The sequence below is a fragment of the Rhyacophila brunnea genome, unplaced genomic scaffold, assembly GCF_057557595.1.
Source record: "Rhyacophila brunnea isolate RB1 unplaced genomic scaffold, BYU_Rbru_1.0 scaffold_3, whole genome shotgun sequence".
NCBI classification, from domain to species: domain Eukaryota; kingdom Metazoa; phylum Arthropoda; class Insecta; order Trichoptera; family Rhyacophilidae; genus Rhyacophila; species Rhyacophila brunnea.
In genome coordinates this window covers 43,060,937-43,081,496 of record NW_028232965.1, presented here as the reverse complement: position 1 = coordinate 43,081,496, position 20,560 = coordinate 43,060,937, and the positions used below count along the sequence as shown (strand labels likewise).

Here is a 20,560-nt window from a genome sequence, read left to right as displayed (position 1 = left end):
TAGCAATCTCCTACGCACTTTTATTTCGTATAGAAGTAATTTAATCGAGAGCAGAATAATATATTACATACAATACTTATTTAAATTAAAAGAAACCCGTTAAAACTGAATAGATACACTAAGATTTCTCGTAGGCAGTTTTAAATTGCATAAAATATCGTATTGTATCGTTTTAACGTAACATTTTTAATTACATTACGGTTTGTGTAATGTTAATACATAAATAAATAGTTGCTTATAATTTAATTACTACGTTTAAACTAAAAAAATGCAATTATATCGGAGCTCACTTTATATTATTTACACAGTTAAGTGATTTTTAATTAGAAAAAATACAGATGTGTATCTTTTAAATTAATACAGAATACATTTCTCTTGAGTTGTTTAAATTCTATGAGAAGAAAGGGTTACTTTTTATGAGTTTAGTTACTCGTTATATCTTAATTTTTATATCGTGGTTGAGGTGATAAAACCTCCGATGCGAAATTTTATCAAAATATTTTATTTATTTTATGTTCGTTTATATCAGATCGCATAGCTTAACAAAGTCCTCAAAATATTTATACATACTACTAAAATTATTAAATAATCAATATTATAGTAACCTCCATGAAACAGTTAAAGGATTTAACTAATCCAATATTCCCTGAAAACCTACAATGTAACATATTGTATCATTTTAATAAAACTGTAATTCCTCTAATTTTCGTAGACATCACATCGAAGTAATTATAAACACTCGATGTTAGAGACCGACAAGTTTAACGTGAGGCTCTACTGCATAGCTGCCGCGTTGCCGTAGAGCCTCACGGTAAGCTTGTCGGTCTCAAAAACTGCTCTGCTAAGTAAAAAAAACAGTGTTTTTGGTTTACTGAAATGAAATAGTTTATAACTTGGGCTCTCATTTCACCAAAACCAAAAACACTGTCTTTTTACTTAGCAGGACAGAGCAACTCTGTTTATCCCATTGCCTGTTATTTAATTATTCAGTTATTTAAAACCTTTCTTCAGTTTTGGGGTTATAAAGCTATTTTTGTCTGTTCTGTTAAATCACAATTTTGTCAGATCGTAGGTTTTAACAGCTCAGTGATAATGCCTTAAAAATATAAAATAACAAAATGGAGAATAGTAATGTACATGCGTAGTTTTTATGGCCCTCATTATGAAGTGAAGTAGTGTGATGATATATATATATATATAAGCAGCAGCGATATACATTATTTTACTGTAGGTATTGTAAAGATAAGAAAAAACATATAATCACCACACTCACATAATATGTCGAATAGTCCCCTAACTAAACTCAATAATTTCCAATACTTATATTAATTTTTATTATATGAGGATCGAGTACACTACATTTAGATTATACCTAAGTACACAAAAAAAATTATACAAACCTTATTCTATTAAGAAATAAATCTTTTATAAGGTTACTTTAAGAGAAAGATTAAATTAGTTCCAAGTGATTCCGTTTGAATTTTGAGTTAAAATTTATTCAGTAGAGTTACATTTAAATAAAATTAATTGTTTTAAATTTATCAATAAGTAATAATAACTTCGTTATACAAACTATATAAATTTAATAAACAACGAAACTAGTCACATAATCGTTTATGCCACCATATTTCAACATACCAATAGAATATTAACATATTACATACATTCTGAAATCACCATTAGATTTTTTTAATATAAAACTTTGACAAAATACTTATAAATAAAGTATAAAATCTTTATACGTATAAGTAAGTATACTATAATATAGCATTGCGATATTATAATTTTATCTTATTCTGACAATATGTACCAACAAGCTTCGATTTTTTTAGTTGGTACCAATATATATAAATTCAATTACAAAATATATTATCTATTTACAAGATCATAACAGTATTGCATTGATAAATGCTTGACAATCAAAACTGGTTGATATAATATAAGCAACGTTATAAATCATACAAACGAGTACCTTTATTGCGCTTACAGTCAGTATTATTAGTAGTTCAGTTAACTGGCTTAGGGTTCTTGAACTTGAGGTACGATTCTTATGTTCAGTATAATTGGTACAAAGTTAGTTCTGGCAGGTATTACGCCAATTAAGTTATCTGATTTAAAAAGCCAGCCTTATAGAAAATTACTCACGAAGCTTATTGTCTATATTTTCGCTACTATGTATCCCACGAATATCAGCGGCTTTGCTGTTTTACTTTTTCATGCTGCAAAGGAAAATGTCTTATTAAATTCTGTATAAACTTCAATATAAATGTGTTTTATTTATTAATAACTTGCATTAAAAAATTAAATTATAAATAACATAACTGGCATGTACGTGATAGAATTCTTTTAACAAATGATAATGTAAATTAAATTAAACTATACAGTTTTATTTTCTTCAGTGGTGTTAACTATCAACTCTTATTAGAAAGAAATTATATTATTAATTAAAATAAAACATAATGTATAAAACTTATTCCACATACTTTAATAATCCTTGGGACCGGGATCGCTTATATTATTATTACACAATTTTATATACATAATTAATTGTGATAGTAATTAAGTGCACTTTGTACCTAAGGGCTATTTTGGACATTTAAATGGACGAATCTAACGTATTATAAAGAACGTATACCTACCTATTATATGTATTATTTTATGTTGCTTTCGTTGAAAAGGATTAACAGACATGTTATTTTTCTTTTTTTTTATATTTTATTGTTAGTATTATTTGATTAATTATTTGTAATTAAATAAAACTTAATTTTATAGTAGGTACTTATTCCACTTTTTAATTACATTTTGTACCGGTTTCGTCCTCTTCAAGGGGACATTATCAAGGGAGTTGATAATGTCCCCTTGAAGAGGACGAAACCGGTACTAAATTTTATTAAAAAGTACACTTTAATAAGTACTATAAAATTGTGTTTTATTTAATTACAAATAATTAATCAAATAATACAATGCAGTCCCACCATGATTTTACAGTTAACACTATAAAAGACATTTTTTTTCAGGTTAGTAACCGAATATTACATATGAATAATAAGAAGTAAAAGTTATTTATGTCAAATTAACTGTTTTCGGTATGAAAACTGTCCAATTATAATATATTTGAAAGGCCGATTTCAATATGCAAACTTGCCTTTTTCAGTATTGGCTACAATCGCTACAATTAGTAGCTATACTTTTACAAAATGTGCGAATACATAATACACGCGTATATAAATATCGACATCATCATGGATTTTACATTTATGTTACAGTTACAGTTATGAGAAATACAGCGGCAAACACATTTTGAAAATAGCCAATATACTGGATTATTTGTTAGGTTAACCTAACCAAACTTAGCCTAACCTAACCCAACCTTACCTAACCCAACCTAACCTAACCTAAACTAACCCAAACTAACAAATAATCCAGTAAATCGGGTATTTTAAAAAGAATTTTTTCGCTGTATTCGTCATAACCGAACTGTACCTTTGAATCTAATAAATAATGATTAATATCCATTCTTAGTTTTAAAGGATTTGTAATAATAATTATCCATAATATTTGAAGGTTACAATAATATTAGCTTTAAATCAATGCATATTAATATGTATTGAATGGTAAATAGTCATTTATATTTTTTACATTACAATTTATTATATATTACTAAATTACCTACCAATATCAAAAATAGTAGGTACGTTTAACCAATTGTATTATATCATTTAATTTTAAATCGCAGCTTTCAATACTTCGGTAACTTAATACATTCAGAGAAGGCTTCGTTGTTGAAATAGAATATATTGTTACAGTTAGTGATAAAACAATCAATTTAAGTATAGGTAATATTTACCTCAATAAAGGGGGGACATGTTCGTCGAAGGTCAAAATTGAGTTTTTATTGTATTTTCAAACCATGATCCTGGACACTCCTTAAACGTTGTAGATAATCTAATTATATAATTTTGAAGTCTTATTATCCTTTATAGTTATTTTAAACATTTGATGACTGCATAAAGTATTTTTGTTACATAAAATAGTATTCTTTTAAACCTCTCGCTCTAATGTTTTAGAATATAGTCATATTTCGGTACATATCTGTGCAGTGGTGTTAAGATTTTTTACATTTATTAATTTTTAAACGCATTTATAAAACCATTAGTATAATTTATTACGAGATAATTTTTGTAAAATATTCACGATAAAAAATTATATTTATAATCTCTGTGATCCCAAATTTGACAAGAATTAGGCATTTTATTATTAAAAAAATCGGCAAGATTAACACATTTGAAGATAATTCTAAAAATACTTATTATAAGTTATGTCTTTGACCATTCAAGTGTGATAAACATCTTATGAATAGTGATTGCTTTATAATAATTATTGACCTAAGAATAAGGTAGTGTTTTTTTGAAATACGCCATTTCTTTTGTCATTCCCTAGTGGTTAAGCTACAACATACGGCCGTAGCCATAAATTGACAAACTATAATTAAAGTAGGGAGTACCATATAAAAAATCAATAAAAACAGATTAATATTTAAAATGCATATAAGAGTACATACAGATAGTACAGATAGACGGAAGCATGCACGATGAAATTGCTCGAAGAACAAAGCTGGGATGGAGTGCTTTCGGACGTCTGAATAGTATCTTCAAAAATGACCTACCATTGTGTCTTAAGCGTAGGGTTTTCACCAATGTGTGCTACCCGTGCTCACGTATGGCTGCGAGACGTGGACCCTCAACACCAGAGATGTCCAAAGGCTAAGAGTCGCACAGCGAGGCATGGAGAGGTATATGTTGGGCATCACGCGAAAGGACCGTAAGAGAAACGAATGGGTTAGGAAGCAGACAGGTGTACGCGATGTAAAAGACGTTGCCAAACAGCTGAAATGGAGATGGGCGGGGCACATTGCTCGCCAAAAGGACGGCCGCTGGACAAATGCCGTCATCCAGTGGTACCCAAGGGGCACAAAACGGCCACAGGGTCGCCCTAAAAGCCGCTGGATTGACAAACTGGTAAAGTTCGGCGGAAATACGTGGCAGCGAACGACACAGGATCGAGAGAGTTGGAAGAAGCTTGGGGAGACCTTCATCCAGCAGTGGATTGACCCCGGCTGATGATGATGATGATAAGAGTACATTACTATTTTATATAATACACCTGCGAGGGAAGTCATTGTAATTCATTGTATGCAGAAGTAAAAAATTACTTTAATTATTAAAAAAACATTATTCAAAAAATATTCAAGGTGTGACTGTGTCTTGGTTCTATTTTATGACAACAAACACAGTGGGTGTGACAAAATGTAATCTTTACCGAGAGATTTTTGATAGCGCTCTCATGATGAAACTTAATTTTAATTCTCTTCCGTTTACCTAATAGTTTTAATAAACATCTTATATCTACATTCTTCACGGAGAATTCTAGAGAGTAATATTTTCAGTAGACAAATTTACAATAATATGTAAATAATACTTATAATATACACTTACATACTATAGAGTAGGAATATCAGTGGCGAAGGCTCCATACTAGGCGATTATTTAAAGCCTACCTTCTAAGATAAATAATATATCTTCAAGTATTTAATTTATATTAAAATTGGTAGGTAAGTAAATAAAAAAATATGTAAGTATGCAAAATATAAAACAATTGAGAGTCATCTATCGTCAGAATTTAGAATAAAAAATAAGTGGCCATAAGCGCCATCTATTTTCAACTGAATTAGTTTCGGATTCCAATCGACAGAATCCAAACTACATTTTATATCGCTATGACGACACATAACATCAAGCATGTCTGTAAATTTGAACCTAATCTATAAGCGCTACAGAATACGCTTACTGTAGGCCCTACACTCTTTAGAAATATGTTTATTGTCGATGTCTGTCGTTTTAAGCAAATAATAAATACGTAAGATGATTTTAAAAAATCCATAATTTAAACTCATCGTTCAGTTTTATATCGTTAGTGAGCTATTGAGATTTCATCGATTTAGTGTGTCATTGTCATTAGTGTGTACCTATTCGTCAGTAGTAATATCGGATTATCTTCTTGTTGCCCGTAAGTATATCTGACAAGTATAGTTTTTTTCTCATATCTCCACAGCCTACTTCTTTCGAAAAGCCGCTGAGGAATATGAACTAGGTATAGAGAGATATAAATGTAATATTGAGTACACTTCATATATCACATTTTCTACAATTATTATTAATAATCATTTAACTAATAAACGCACTTATTTATATTTTTAAACTAAAATTTAATATATAGTACTTGGATATAGATCACCCAATTAGAAAGATATTTTATTGTTTACAAATTCAATATTACACGTCATATTTTACCATCATACGTAATGCGAAAATAAATCTACCTATTTTTAAACATATTATTTACTTAATATTTCATATAGGTACTTATCTATACGTTTTCGCTGTTTTTAAATATTTAGTATCATTGTCATTATAATCGATTCAGGTTGATTCACTACTAAATAAAGACCTCCTCTAGGTGCTTCCACTTTTTTGGTCTATAGTTATTTATCACCGCGTTGATCCAGCTAGTTTTAGGGAGACTTTGTGGTCGTTTAGTGCCTCTAGTGCCAATCACTTTTATTGTGTTATGTATTTATAAATACAGGTGAAAACGTTCTCTTATTACTTTTAAATACCTCAATAAGTATACCAAAAATGTACCAAACTATGTAACCAGCTTTAAATTTGATATCCAGCCTATTAGGTTACATTTATAACTGAATAACTTAACTACTAGATACATGATACAACCTATTAATGCAATGATATACTTTACATATATTAAATTTAACATCCGATATCGAAATTGTTTTAAGACCAATTTAACCGCTATCTCTTATACAAAGACCGTTCTGTCATTTTGTATTTTCACTCTTTTCCTCCCGAATGATATCGATATCTCGTTTACTCTCAAAACAAAACAGCCTCTTTTCCTCTTAGTGTTGCGTCTCTTTTTTATGCATTGAATATAAAACAGTCTCGAGTCTCTTTCTTGCCGGGACTTTTTGTGATGTATCTCTTTTCTTCTCATTGAAATGAGTTAAGGTGTTCTTTTCTCTCTCGATATAGTATGGCAGGTGTAAGAGGCCGAATGTTCTTGTGGTGGGATGTTAAATTGAATTCGGATTGCTTCTTTTCATACGAAAAAACACCTCAATTTACAATGAGCGATCTATAAAACTATTCTGTCAAACATTTTATTTTTTTATATTCTGCTTTCGGAAAAAAATAATCACATATTATCAGACTTATATCACACATTTCTTTATCTTTTATAATCGTACGCTCTGTTAATACTAAGAAATAAGTGTATTTATTATTTACTTGATAATTTATCAATCATCTTTCGTGTTTTTTACACATCGCCACCGCTGTGGGCTAGATCGAATGCGGCGTTGTCGAGTTTTACTTACAAATTTAAACATATAGCTATAATAGTATGTTGTATAGTAGTTTATCGTATACAACTAACCAACAATATTTATTATTTAAAATGTTTAATCAAAGTGAACAACCAATAGGTATACTGATTGTAACTTTTCTGATAGAATTCTAGATGCATAAAGTTTACATTATATTCAACTACATTGTGATCGACAGCATTTATATTTTAATATCTCTACTAGTTTTCAATATAGGTAAAGCTACTAATAATAAATTGAAGTGTCTTTCTGTATGACTCGAATACTTTTTTTTGAACCTAATAAGATATGTGCATCCACATTGTGGAGGTTTATATTAACATTTATTTTTGTTTTTACGAGAAATGGATGTTAGATACTTGCTCAAACTATTAGGTCCATACTCTGATTCCGGGATCAATGACAATATAAGCCGACGCATAAGCCGTTCGGCCATCGTAGGCTATTGAACATAATGATTTTTCCACAGTTTATAGACAACATTTTTCGTACCGACTTTTTTGACTTTAAGTGGACTTGTATCTTGCTTCTCGATATCACAAAAAAATACTTCTCGAAAATAACGCACTTGCAACAATACGAAGTGAAACATGGATCGAGAAACGCGCGCCTAGAAATCGAACAAATTCCGTGTCAATAATTGTCAACAACATGAGCTGAGACGCCGGTAAAAATATGTATAACAATTTTACTAATAGGTAAAACGAATCAGTATATTTCTTCATTGCGTTGGTATATATGTCGACGTTTTATTTTCGTATTTCACGCAAATGAAGTTGCGGGGTTATCACTATTTAAAAATAAAATAACACATTTAATAGAATATACCCATCCTTTCTATGATATTAATTTTAAAAAAAAATAGATAAGTATATAATATGTATATTAATATTTTACAAAACAAACAAAGTAGCCTGTATCTGTAGGAACCTACTTCTAATCATATTTATTGAAGCATAGTCGAATCTAATATTTTTATTTTAATAAGTAGGTATATGTTTACAGCAATATTGCTATCCGTACAATAATGATAATAGTATATGTACGTACTCAATATAAAATGTAAATAGTAAACTAATACTATTTTTACGCCAAATATACCCGTAGAAATAATATAGAGTTTAAGAATTCACTATGAAAATTCAATATTAATAATAACCTACATTCCATATTAAAAAAACTATATTTAATTTTCAAAACTTTTTAAAATTTCGTATTGCACCTAATTACCATTTAAGCTTCACAGTTCAGGAATTTGTTTGGTTAAATTTCCAATTAACTGATTTTTTTCCAGCCCTAACCGATACACGATAAAGCGATACATGTTACTATTGATTATAATAAAAAATATTATAAACCATAAGATAAACATAGGTTATATAATATTACTACGGTTTTGTGTGGTATACTATCCATCATGTACATTGTACAATGTACACCTAACCCTGGTTGTTTATCTGCAACGCGTCGTCAGCTTGATCCCTGTCGACTTGCAGCAGTCAGCCTACCAAGTATATGACGACGCGTAGGTGTCTACAGTCTATACCAGTTATTCTCAAACTGTCATTATTACAACACCCGGTAGAGTACAATAGAATATCACATTATTTATTTCAATGGAATGTTATATTTTCAAATTTTGTGATTTTTAGTTAAATAAAAGAAATGGTTTAATAAAAATTGTTAGCAAGTTCAAATAGACGTAATAACTAAATATTTGGCGAAAACTGGGCGTCGGTTAGTAATTAAGGTAATTAACATTCCTTGATTTAAAACACAAAACCCGACAGTCAATAATAACGCAATTTGATAAGCATTTCACGTCGAACCTTCTAGTTTAAATTATCGTAATTAAGTATGAGGCCTGTAGCAGTTGCGTTTATTCTTTTCGACTTTTATTATAATTATTGCAAATTAAACTACTTAATAAATAAAAATTATTTCGTAGGTACAATTATTATTTGGTAAATCTTCATTAAATTACATTTCTCGAAAACAATTTAAAAACTTACACATTATAATATTTTTTTGTTCGACATCAAAACCAGGAGGTATATATATATATATAGATAAATGTGCTATATTTTCATAATAAATTACATATTATATGCGTACGCAGAAGAATTCTTGACAAATAATATGATCAAGTTCACACAAATACCACAAAAGCTTATACTGTGAAAGAGCTTTCAGAAAGTTCTTTCTAATTTTTAGAAGCACAGTAAACGACTTACGAATGTAGTTAAACTTACAACTTCTCTTGCTGTAGATGAAAATTTACGAAGGGTGAGTGCAGAGTTATCAATTTTCTTTGGTTTTCACTTAATACATATTATTATTATTGTGCAATTACAGTTGTTATGAATACCCTAATTAAGTACATGTACTAATTAAACACATCTTTAAAAACATATCCACATTAAGTATGTATACGTAAATATTTAATAAAAATACCTCCAAGTAAAGGGTTCATATGTCCACCGTAAAGCCTAGAGAATATTGTATATTAACTTAAGTAGCTATCTAATAATTTTAATATATATGAAATGTCAGAATTAATTATACATCTTCAAGTTTTTATGTAATATATAGGAATAAAGTTTGCAACATATTTACATCTCTATTGTATTTTGATAATACTTAATTTATAACTTTTTATTAAATTTATAAAAATATCCCAAAATTTCCGTTATTTTTTTAAGGATAATAATAATTTTATAAATCAAAGTAAAACGAATCACCACACACAATTTATTATAACAGAGAGTTATAGAGAAGCTTGCAATTTGGGGACATGTTAGAATAGTGTGACTGTGTAGACAAAAAATCAGTATTTTAAACTAATTCTGTGTTTACTTTGTAGATAGGTACTGCATTATGCAAGAATGTATCAAAAGGAAAATCCATTTATAAAGCTTATAATAGGTATTATTTTAATTTTTTATCACAACACTGAAAGAGATATTCCAAACATAATTTGTTATAAAATATAATTATTGTTTTTACTGACATGATGATAAATATTCTAATTGAATATGTCAGTCAGTGAGTGTGTAATAGTTTCTTGAAGAATCTTGACAATTTTTCCTCGCGTGCAATTATCTACGGTGGTCAATTCTTCGGATACGCATCCATCGTGTTTCGTGTAAAATGATGATAAAAATCGATGTTTTTTTTTAAATAAATATTAAAAATATTAAAACGATGAATAAGTCAATAATCTAAACGGTCAAAAATTGAAAACTTAATAAACTAAATGTTAATAATAAATATGACCATAATATATAATGTAATAATAAGATATGACCCTGCAATGAATTCTCATTTTATTACATTTTTTACAATTGTTGGTTTATCTTTGAATATAAAAAAAATCTTTTTAATGTTTTCATATACATATTTATTAATTAATACAGTTGAAATTGTAAAGTATCAAAAAAAAAAATCTCAAATTGCAAACTTCGTATTTTTCCGCTAGGTTCTCTGCTGGCATGCCTTTCCCCCTTAAAACTGTTCGTGAACCTTACCTACTACATCACGTTTCATACATCTAGCAGTCCCAGTAGTTGGTACCTAGTACCTACTTACTACCTTTGGATGCATTAGCATAGCAGCTTGCGCCCGCGCTAAATGCCTTATCACTATGTAAATATAAGCATTCACTAAACACAGCCTACAACCGACTACCTATGTATACGACTGCTATATTATGGAGTCATAACTTTCAACTAACATAGCTACCCGATATTAAAATATCAACATCAGAAGCAGAACTGTTACCATATAACTAAATAAATCTGTTTTCCTTTCAGTAATTTCTTCAGCATATTTTTGTTAATAACAAATCGTTTCGTAAATAGTGTTCCATTTTCGAAAATTACAAATTTGGTAAATATATTTAAAGATTTGTTTAAATTTATCTTATTATCATTTATTAATAAACGTTTTTCCTAATACTTGTTCTACTTTAAAAAAAAAAAAAAAAATAAGCTAAAACTTGCAACTTTATTTCCCAATACCTAAAGAGATGCTTCCCTACCGGGGTTCCACAAGCCGTACCAAGGGCTCCGCAAGAATTAGTAAAATCTTGCGAAAAAACACGTAGAAATGTAAACATTTTTGGTAATAGGATAATCACAAGGTTTAGTGTGGTCTATTCTAAAACTCAACAGTAGTAGGTACAATAATTGTATTAACAATTTTATTCCACTCTTGATAAATACCACTCATATATTTGGAGGCATTTTACAGAGAAAAATATTTTTAGCCCTGTAATGATAATGAGTGGTTAGGTTAGGTTAGGTCAGGGGTCGGCAGAAGCATCTCTTTGCATAGACGTTTGCGGCTCTTCAAACATATACTCCAAACATTCTCATCTATGAACCAAATAAAAAACAAACTTAGAAGCAGAATAACGGATGAAAATTTACAATCATGTATTCCAATAAAAATAAGTAGCTTTTTGCCAGATATAGCAAAGCTATCGAAAGCAATGCATGAACGCCGTTCTAATTATTTTTTTTAAATAAAATATCTTGAACTTTTTCCCCTTAAAAATCCATATACATATTATGTATGTTACATATATGCGGCTCTTTGGTACCTTTATTATCATGTTTCCTTGACAATAAGGCTCTTCTCAGTTGACAAACTGCCGACCCCAGGGTTAGGTGAATTAAAGTGTCAATAACAAAACAGTATATACATGACTATGCACATTTTTTAGCTTATAAATATTTTATTATTTCACTAAATGAATAAAGTTACTTTTTCAAATTTATAGTAGGTACCAATTTCAAATTTCTAATCGCACATTTTAATATCTCATGAATAGATTAAAGTCTTCAAAGCAATATTAAACAAACAAAATTTGAAAATTGTATTAGGTTTAATTAATGTTTTCATCTCAAAATATATTGATGGATTAAGTATTTTTTACCTTCATATATTATATATCAATTAATATACGAATACAATAATGAAAATTTATATTTTAATAATTAATAGTCATTGATTCAGGATGTTGAGAAGCAAAACATATGATTGTTTTATTATCGTTTTAAAAATTTCACCTGCTAAAGCTTTTTCGTATTAAAAATTACGTTCAACTTAATATAATATAGCTACGATTTTTTTTCATTACGGGGTTGGACTTTTAGAACTCTTCATAACGATTACTTATTTGATAGTTAAATATTGTTGACGTAAAATCGAATTATTCATAAAGCACCCTTTGTCAATAAGCTTTTTTATTTAATCATTCCCAGGCGAATCATTAGATTATTAGTCGATCTCTTCCCAACAGAAATTCTTGTACAACAAAACGGTACACGAAATGAAAAAGTGTTTTTCACTCTAGAACAGATTACTTCGGCCTGACCGTATTATCTGAGTCAAATTTACCCGCACAATGAGATTCCTGCCGTGGCAAATCCACGTTACTAATTTGTAATTATGCCACACTCGAAACGAAGCACTGAGATTTCGATTTAGCTATCTCACAATATATATTATATGTATGTACATGCATAATATATATAAACAAACTCATCCAACTTTACAACGATGTCGAATTTCAAGTTGTAAGAAAGGGTCATTATTTATATTAATTTTGTTTTCACGTGAGAGACGATCAAATTACTCAATTTCGATCTTCTCATATCAACCATCAAATTTAGAGAACATTTCTGTAATAATTATTTATATAATAATATATTTACTATTTTATTTTCGCGTGACATACTGTACGATCATTTAAACAATCTTCTGGATATATAAGTACATCTGGCGGAAAAACGATTGTTTCGTAAAATATTGCATAATATAAATTAATTATTTTAAAACTATATGCAATACCAGCCAAGGACCTAGATCAAGTTACTGAAGATCTCTTCAAGCTGATTCCATTTATATTGATCCTTTAAATTTCATTTTTGTGTAGATACTTCCGCATAATTCAAACATTCTGCATCATTCAGACCTAGTTGTACTTTTTGAACGATATGTACCACTGCATGAGTAGATTTGTCAAGCGATTATTTTTACTTCAAACCAAAGCAATGACCCACTGAGCTCAAGTATAAATATACCCAATTAATAGGACATTCGAATAGATATGTTGAAATTCTCGCGTTTTTAGCACTAGGTAGCTAACACATACAGTAAAAGTAATACTAAAAATATAAAAATTACTAAATTTAAATTTGTATAGACGTGATTTTTCGTTTTCCATCTCTTATCGTTTACAATTCACTACCAAACGAATAAATTAAATAATATACTTAAAATTTTTCACTGTTTTATTTGTATTAATATTATTTAGAACTTTGCATTATTTTTTAATAATCTAACCTACTACCTAGTAAGATTAAGAGAAATCTAAATATGTTTTAAGTCAATTCCTTCTCTACTTTTTTGCACTAATTAGTTTTATTTCAGTGTTTATAAATACATTCTTACTTATCTATTTTCTTATAGAGAACACTTTTTGTTGGTATATAATATATTATAATATCCACACGAGTCGTCAAATTATTTCAGACTTGATTTTAATTTAAATCAGCTTGCAAGTTCGTCATCGTATCTCGGCGCAAATACTATCATTAATTTATGATTAATAATCTCACGAAAATGCTATTACATTGCACGTACGTTCAAGTTTTTTTTTACATACGTGAAAAAAATATAAAGCGAACCAACTGACAATTAGTGAATTCCAAGAATGTTTGTACCGGGCATGTTCTCACCGCATCTCGCTTCGAATCTGTAAGGCTTTTAACACTAGACTGTGAAGTATAAACCCTCATAAAATACCTACCTGAGAGGCTATGAGTAATAAATACTAATTAATATGAAATTTTTGAATAACATTTATCCGTCTAGTTTTACATAAGGTAATATATAATATATACTTTTTCTTATATGAGGTCATTGAACATTAATTAATAGTTTATAATATTTTTAGTAAATAAGCAACAAAAAAAGTATATACTTGGTAAAAGTAGGTACTTATCTATATTTAAAAAAAATGGTAGGAACATTAAAGCATTCTACCAAAAATTTACAGACATAAAAGACCCTTTCTGTATGCCGATGTTGCTACTTAAAATATAAAGCATATTATTGAATTGAAAATATAAATAATCACACATTATAAAAATCTTGTATATATATATAATAGGGACCCTCTAGCCACCTACGTAGACCCGGCTATCTACCAGGAGCTCGACTTCTGGCCGCCTTTGAAACCCCGACCTTCATAACAGCGCAAAATAAACGACTATAATGCAATGCTTATGTTATATTATCTTGAAAAGTAGATCGACGATATCCATGTACTGGACCACCCTATTTAGAATAATATATTGCGAATATTCGTACCTTTTTTATTATAGAGCAGATTTGTACTCATAGAATTCAGTTTTTTTAATCTAACTTAAGAAATTAAATTAAAAAGTATGTAAGTATGTAGGTACCTACATAAATATTTTTATCGAAGCAAAATATTCAATACTTAATTTTAAATGTCTAAATTTTGGGCCGTAATACGATTATTCATAGGTGTGTAATTTTGAGTGAAAATGATTTCTTTTCGATAAAATTAAAATATTTTCCTGAATATTAAAAGGTTTATAAATCTAATTCAAATTTGAACAAAGCTGAATTCGGCAAGATCATAAGTACAGGGTGGGAATATAAAAATTATACTTGTTGAAAAAATATTCGATTATTTATTTACGTCTTATTGTTAAATCTGAAATAATATCCTTTTGGTGTTCTCGTCAAGTTCAGATTCGTAAGGTGGTAATAATGATTGAAGATGGGCTTTTTAGCGTTGGTCTTTTTTCCATTAATTTTATATGCATTAACGCCCAATAAAAGTTTAATCTTCGTCTCTGGGCTCGCATGTGAATTCTCTATGGTCGAGGTTTCTCTCCGAGGAATGGCCATAATGGATTCTTAATGATAAAATGTTTACCCGTAGCTTTGTGTGTGAAAAGATCGTACAACAACAAAAAAACCTTAAGATTGATTATCGTTTTTCTTTAAAGAAAAAAAAGCTGTTGCTTTAGTATTCTTCTAAATAATTTGTCAAAAGTGCATATTATTATCATCTATGATTATGTATGTAATATTAAATTTAAAATGCCAAAAAGCATAAAAGAAAACATTTGAAATAATAATACTTAAGTAGGTAGGTACCTACAAACGTTTTTAAAATAATATTTTTGATGTTATAATTCTCTAGGCGCGTTTGTAAAATTAGATCAGAGTGTATTTTTGGCGTGTGACATGTCACACATAATTAATTTTTTCACACTAAAATAAACGCACTCGAATGGATTCTAACCACCAATTGTTTGGTTATCAAACGAACGCACTACCATTACGCCACAGTATCAATCAATATCAGTACAATCGTGACGATTATACAGTATAATATTGTAGTTTAGAATTGTTCCGTTGCCTAGGCAGCAAATTTATTATTGTCGGCCTTTTGCAATTACTTGCGTAAACAAACTATTATACGTCATTGTGGCAGTTGTTACTTTAAAAATAAAAACAACGATAAATAATTATATAATTTAGTAATATAAGTTAAAGTGTATATAAATAAACCAACTGCGTTCCAGTAAGTGGTCCTTTTTCTTGGGTGTGTAATTTAACAATATAATTAAGATCTTGTCAAAGAATTTAGTTAATCACAAGTTTTGTTTTTGTTACGCCAAAGAAGTATAACGCGCGTACATAAGTACACACACCGATTTTTTATTAATTCAACCACATTTGCTAATTATATAGCACCCCCGAACGCATTATATTTTTATATTTGTATCATTAATTTTTACCTTTGTCTTAATTTATAGTTATTTTTGAATCAACGAATTTTTACGATATCTCTTGTTTTTGAAGTGATAATTTTTAACATTCTAAATATCAATCCTCAAACCACCAAATGTGCTATTTTTTTAAATACAACTAACTGCACCTAATCAATACTTACAAACTAGTGTCTAGGAGTTAATTGTACATACTTAATGGAAAAACACTAACACTTTTATTATTTAGATATTTTTTCTTAAAATTCATAATTTATAGTATAATAAATATGTAATTTGTAAATCAATTACCATAATCGTCATTTCTTGACACTACTATTGCAAATATTATTAAAAAATACTTTGACAAACAGAATATAATTTAACAGTTAACAATCAAAATAACAAAATAAAATGACCTCAAACTGAATATTAAATCACAATATTTTCCTATTGGTGAAATAAATATTCATATTTTCTATATCGTTTTAAATTTATATCACCAACTTTGTATTTCCGATTTCGAGCGTAGAAGAATATAGGATAAACATAAACACGTGTCAAGAATACGCTTGTTTTTCGTTCTGACAACTGTTCTCGGTTTATGTACTGACGCTCATTCAATATTGGTGTATTTGAAGGTTTCAACAGATACCATTGCACGTTTATAATTTGTGGATCATTTTTGTAGGACACTCACACATTCAAAACCCTGCGTCAAAATGTAGTGTAAATATTTGAGTAGAGCCTATCAAAATTTAATTTATTAATCTGTGGTTTTAACCCAGTTGTATTCACGGAAAGGTTAGATTTTACAGTCAATGAACTTTATTATAGAAGAGAGAAAAAAATAGTAATAGTGGCGGTAAGCAATAAAATTGTCACACATGATTTGCACAAACGTTATACCGTTTTTATAATGATCTTTTAGTTATTCAAATCATTGTACCAAAATAATATAACAAGTAAAAATAAACATAAATAATAATCCATAAAACACAGCGGTCGGTCTTAAAAATCTCACATTGTTGGAATACATTAATTGTTTATAAAGAATAAATAATTCGAAAATTCACATTCACTAAGAGCACAGATGCGTCATATTCAAATGTATATATTAATTATTGTATTAAATATTTAAAAAAAATAATAATAAACAAAATGATAATTATATCCAAGTTATAAATATTTACACGTGTTTATTTCTAGTATATTTAATAAAAATCATAATTTTTATTTTTTCATTCAATAATAATATATAATTATTAATATTTCTAACTCATTAAAAACAAATCATTAAAAGCATACAGTAAGAGAATTACAAAAGTGAATTCGACTTGAGATATTTCAAATGGAATGTAAGCTCGATCCCCTATCTTGATTAAAAGCATAAGTTTTTTCAATCTCCACAGTATCATCTCTGTCTCGAAGAATTTTTCTGCTACGGAGAATATCTTTACATTAAATGACAGCACTATTTTTCAATTCAATGAAATATTTTCATGAATAATTTAATACCGACTTTGCTACGATCTGATAAAAGGATAACATATTATTCATATTTTATCGGTAAAACTTTTGGGTAAGTAGTAAATAGGTATACATTTATTAAATTTATACATAAATAATTTCAATACTATCACATTAATATATGTATCGTTTTATTTTACCTGTGTCTTTATTTTAATACACAAGATTCAGTTGTATTTGAGATGGATGGCATTGTTCTTATGCATATGAAATTTTGACAGAGATTGAAATTTAAATTCCATGACTTCTGCTTGCTCTATGGATATATGGAAAATGCCAAGGCCTATAAACAAATATTAGCTTATATAGTGAAGCATTTTGATAACTACTTAATAAATCGGAAGCATTTTGCTTGATCTCCCGAGTTATAGAACTTTGGCAAACAATATTTTAGTATGTGTGTTCAATGAACTTCGGATATCTATAATTATAATATTGTGTGAAAGTTAGTTACGATGTTTCTTAATGTTTTTGAGATTAAATTATATTTAGCTCACTCGATATACTTCCTTATATATATTAAATACGTGTATTTATGTGTGTTATATTACTGTTTTCTTTATATTTTTTAAATGATTTTATGATTTTTTTACGTTGTAATGCTCTCACATACCTATAAATAAATACATTTAAATATTAATTCTACAGTTGTATGAGACAATAATAGCATACCTTTCATTTATCTAAAGAAAAATATTGCTTGTTATATTAAAATTGTTAATTAATACTTACGTATTATTTTGAGTACCTACATCATATTAACCTGAATATTTTTTTTCAGGTAGTGCATTGAGTCACCCTACGATGTCTTTGGAGGGTGGGGGTACAATCGCTGAGGAGCGAACTCCTCCCTCCACCGGAGGGCGATCCCGACAAGAGCAATTTCTCAATGGATCCTCATCTTCATCAGAACCTCGAGCACCTTCAGGAGGCTTTGACGCCCAAGCATATCGCCAGCACCTCGCTGCAGCCGCTGGCTTGGGAGGGAACCTTCTAACAGCTAACCATCGAGAAACCTCAGCATTTGTACCAGTAGTACCAACGAGGAATTTACACCCAGTTTTGTACCCTGGTGAAATGCATCCCGCGCTAATGTCAGCTGATATAATGGAAAGGGAAAGAATTTTAGAAAGAGAACGCGATGGTCCAGCTAAAGAAGGTTCAGAAAGAAGTGGATCAGGACAACATTTAGGAAAAAGAAATTCTAGTTTTGAACTAATGGCCATGATGGCAGATAAACGCAAAGAGTTAGCATTGCGAGAAGCAGCTGCCGCTGCCATGCTTATTCCTGGTGAATCAGCCTCCCTTTATCCTCCACCAACTGCCTATCTAACAGCTGCTGGTCCATCTCCTGGTACTCAATTCGCATTTCCTAACCCTGGTTCGATGATCCCACCACACCAGTTACATGCTCATCTTGATAGAAGATTACTTCGAGCTCCTGGAAGAGCATCTAGGCCGAAGAAACAGTTCATTTGCAAATTTTGTAATAGACAATTCACTAAATCCTATAACCTACTAATCCACGAAAGGACCCACACTGACGAACGGCCGTATTCTTGTGACATCTGTGGGAAGGCCTTCAGGCGACAGGATCATCTCAGAGATCACAGGTATGTCAAATTTGATTTCATATAACCTACAAGCATATAAAAGATATTCCTGGGCATTTTTGCTCTTTTGGAATCAATTAAATGTTGCGAATTAAAGGGATATAGATGAAATATAAAGAAAAAATAGATAAGCTTTGTTTGAATGCTATAAAGCATTTTACTTCTATATTGAATAACATTCTTTAAACTCCCGTTAGTAATACAGTGTAAAATATTCAATTCAATTCAATTTATTTTTTAACATATTGTGGGCATTACAATTATAAAAATTATAATTTCAAGACGTTCACAACATGACATGAAACATAATTATAAAGAAAAAAATAATAAAAACGATTAAAATATAAAAAGAGAACATAATAATATAAACATACAAAAGCAGTGAAAATACAATTATCATACATAAATAGAAGTTTAAAGAAGTACACCGAGTTTGCTTAGGAGACCCTATTTTAATAATTTATAAAATAACGTCCACCTAAATACACCCTCAGGCATGTGGAATATATCAACACCCGAAGCAATATGGTTGAACATTGTTATCGCCCTCCCAATTGGCATTACCAGTGGCAGGTTGGTTCTGCACCTTGGGAGAATAAACAACTAATACCTATTATATATGTTTAATTTTACTGTTTTGCTTGTCTAATTCAATAATCAACATAATTTTCTTGCAATATGATTAATATATTCTTTCATACCTACATAATATGAATGGAAAAGTAATATTAAATCAATTAATAACCGACAATATACTTAAATTGTATTACAAAGTTAACCGACTTTAGTTTTATGCTTGTATATATACATTGTAATAATATATACATTTCCTGGAAAATAGAGCGTGTATTAAGTATATTTTCAAACGGTAGGTATTTTAGTTATCTACTTTATCGACACGACATGTTTCTATCGAAGCTTATAATATGTACCTACTCCAGTTCGTTGAAATTGTTAGTTAGCTTTGGATTAGACTCGGCTTTAGTTATCTTACGTGCAGCAATAATGTTTGTAATCTAATGTGGATGCAGTACAAACGTAAATAATGGAAGTATGTAGCTGGTACTCTCTCGCGAGCGTTCGGCCAGACGTAATTACTGCCGCGGGTACGAGATTCGTATCTCATTTCTCCTTTT

The 20,560-nt window shown here is 29.3% G+C and overlaps 1 protein-coding gene across 1 annotated transcript in view; it reads left to right on the top strand.

Annotated features, from left to right (window-relative positions):
* The window catches only part of LOC147068393 (uncharacterized), a 110,454-nt gene that overhangs the window by 7,433 nt on the left and 82,461 nt on the right, over nt 1-20,560 (top strand). The window contains exon 2 of the mRNA XM_085953428.1: nt 18,593-19,424. Coding sequence (XP_085809554.1) covers nt 18,616-19,424 — 809 coding nt within the window. The 5' untranslated portion in view covers nt 18,593-18,615. The remainder of the gene's footprint in view (nt 1-18,592; nt 19,425-20,560) is intronic.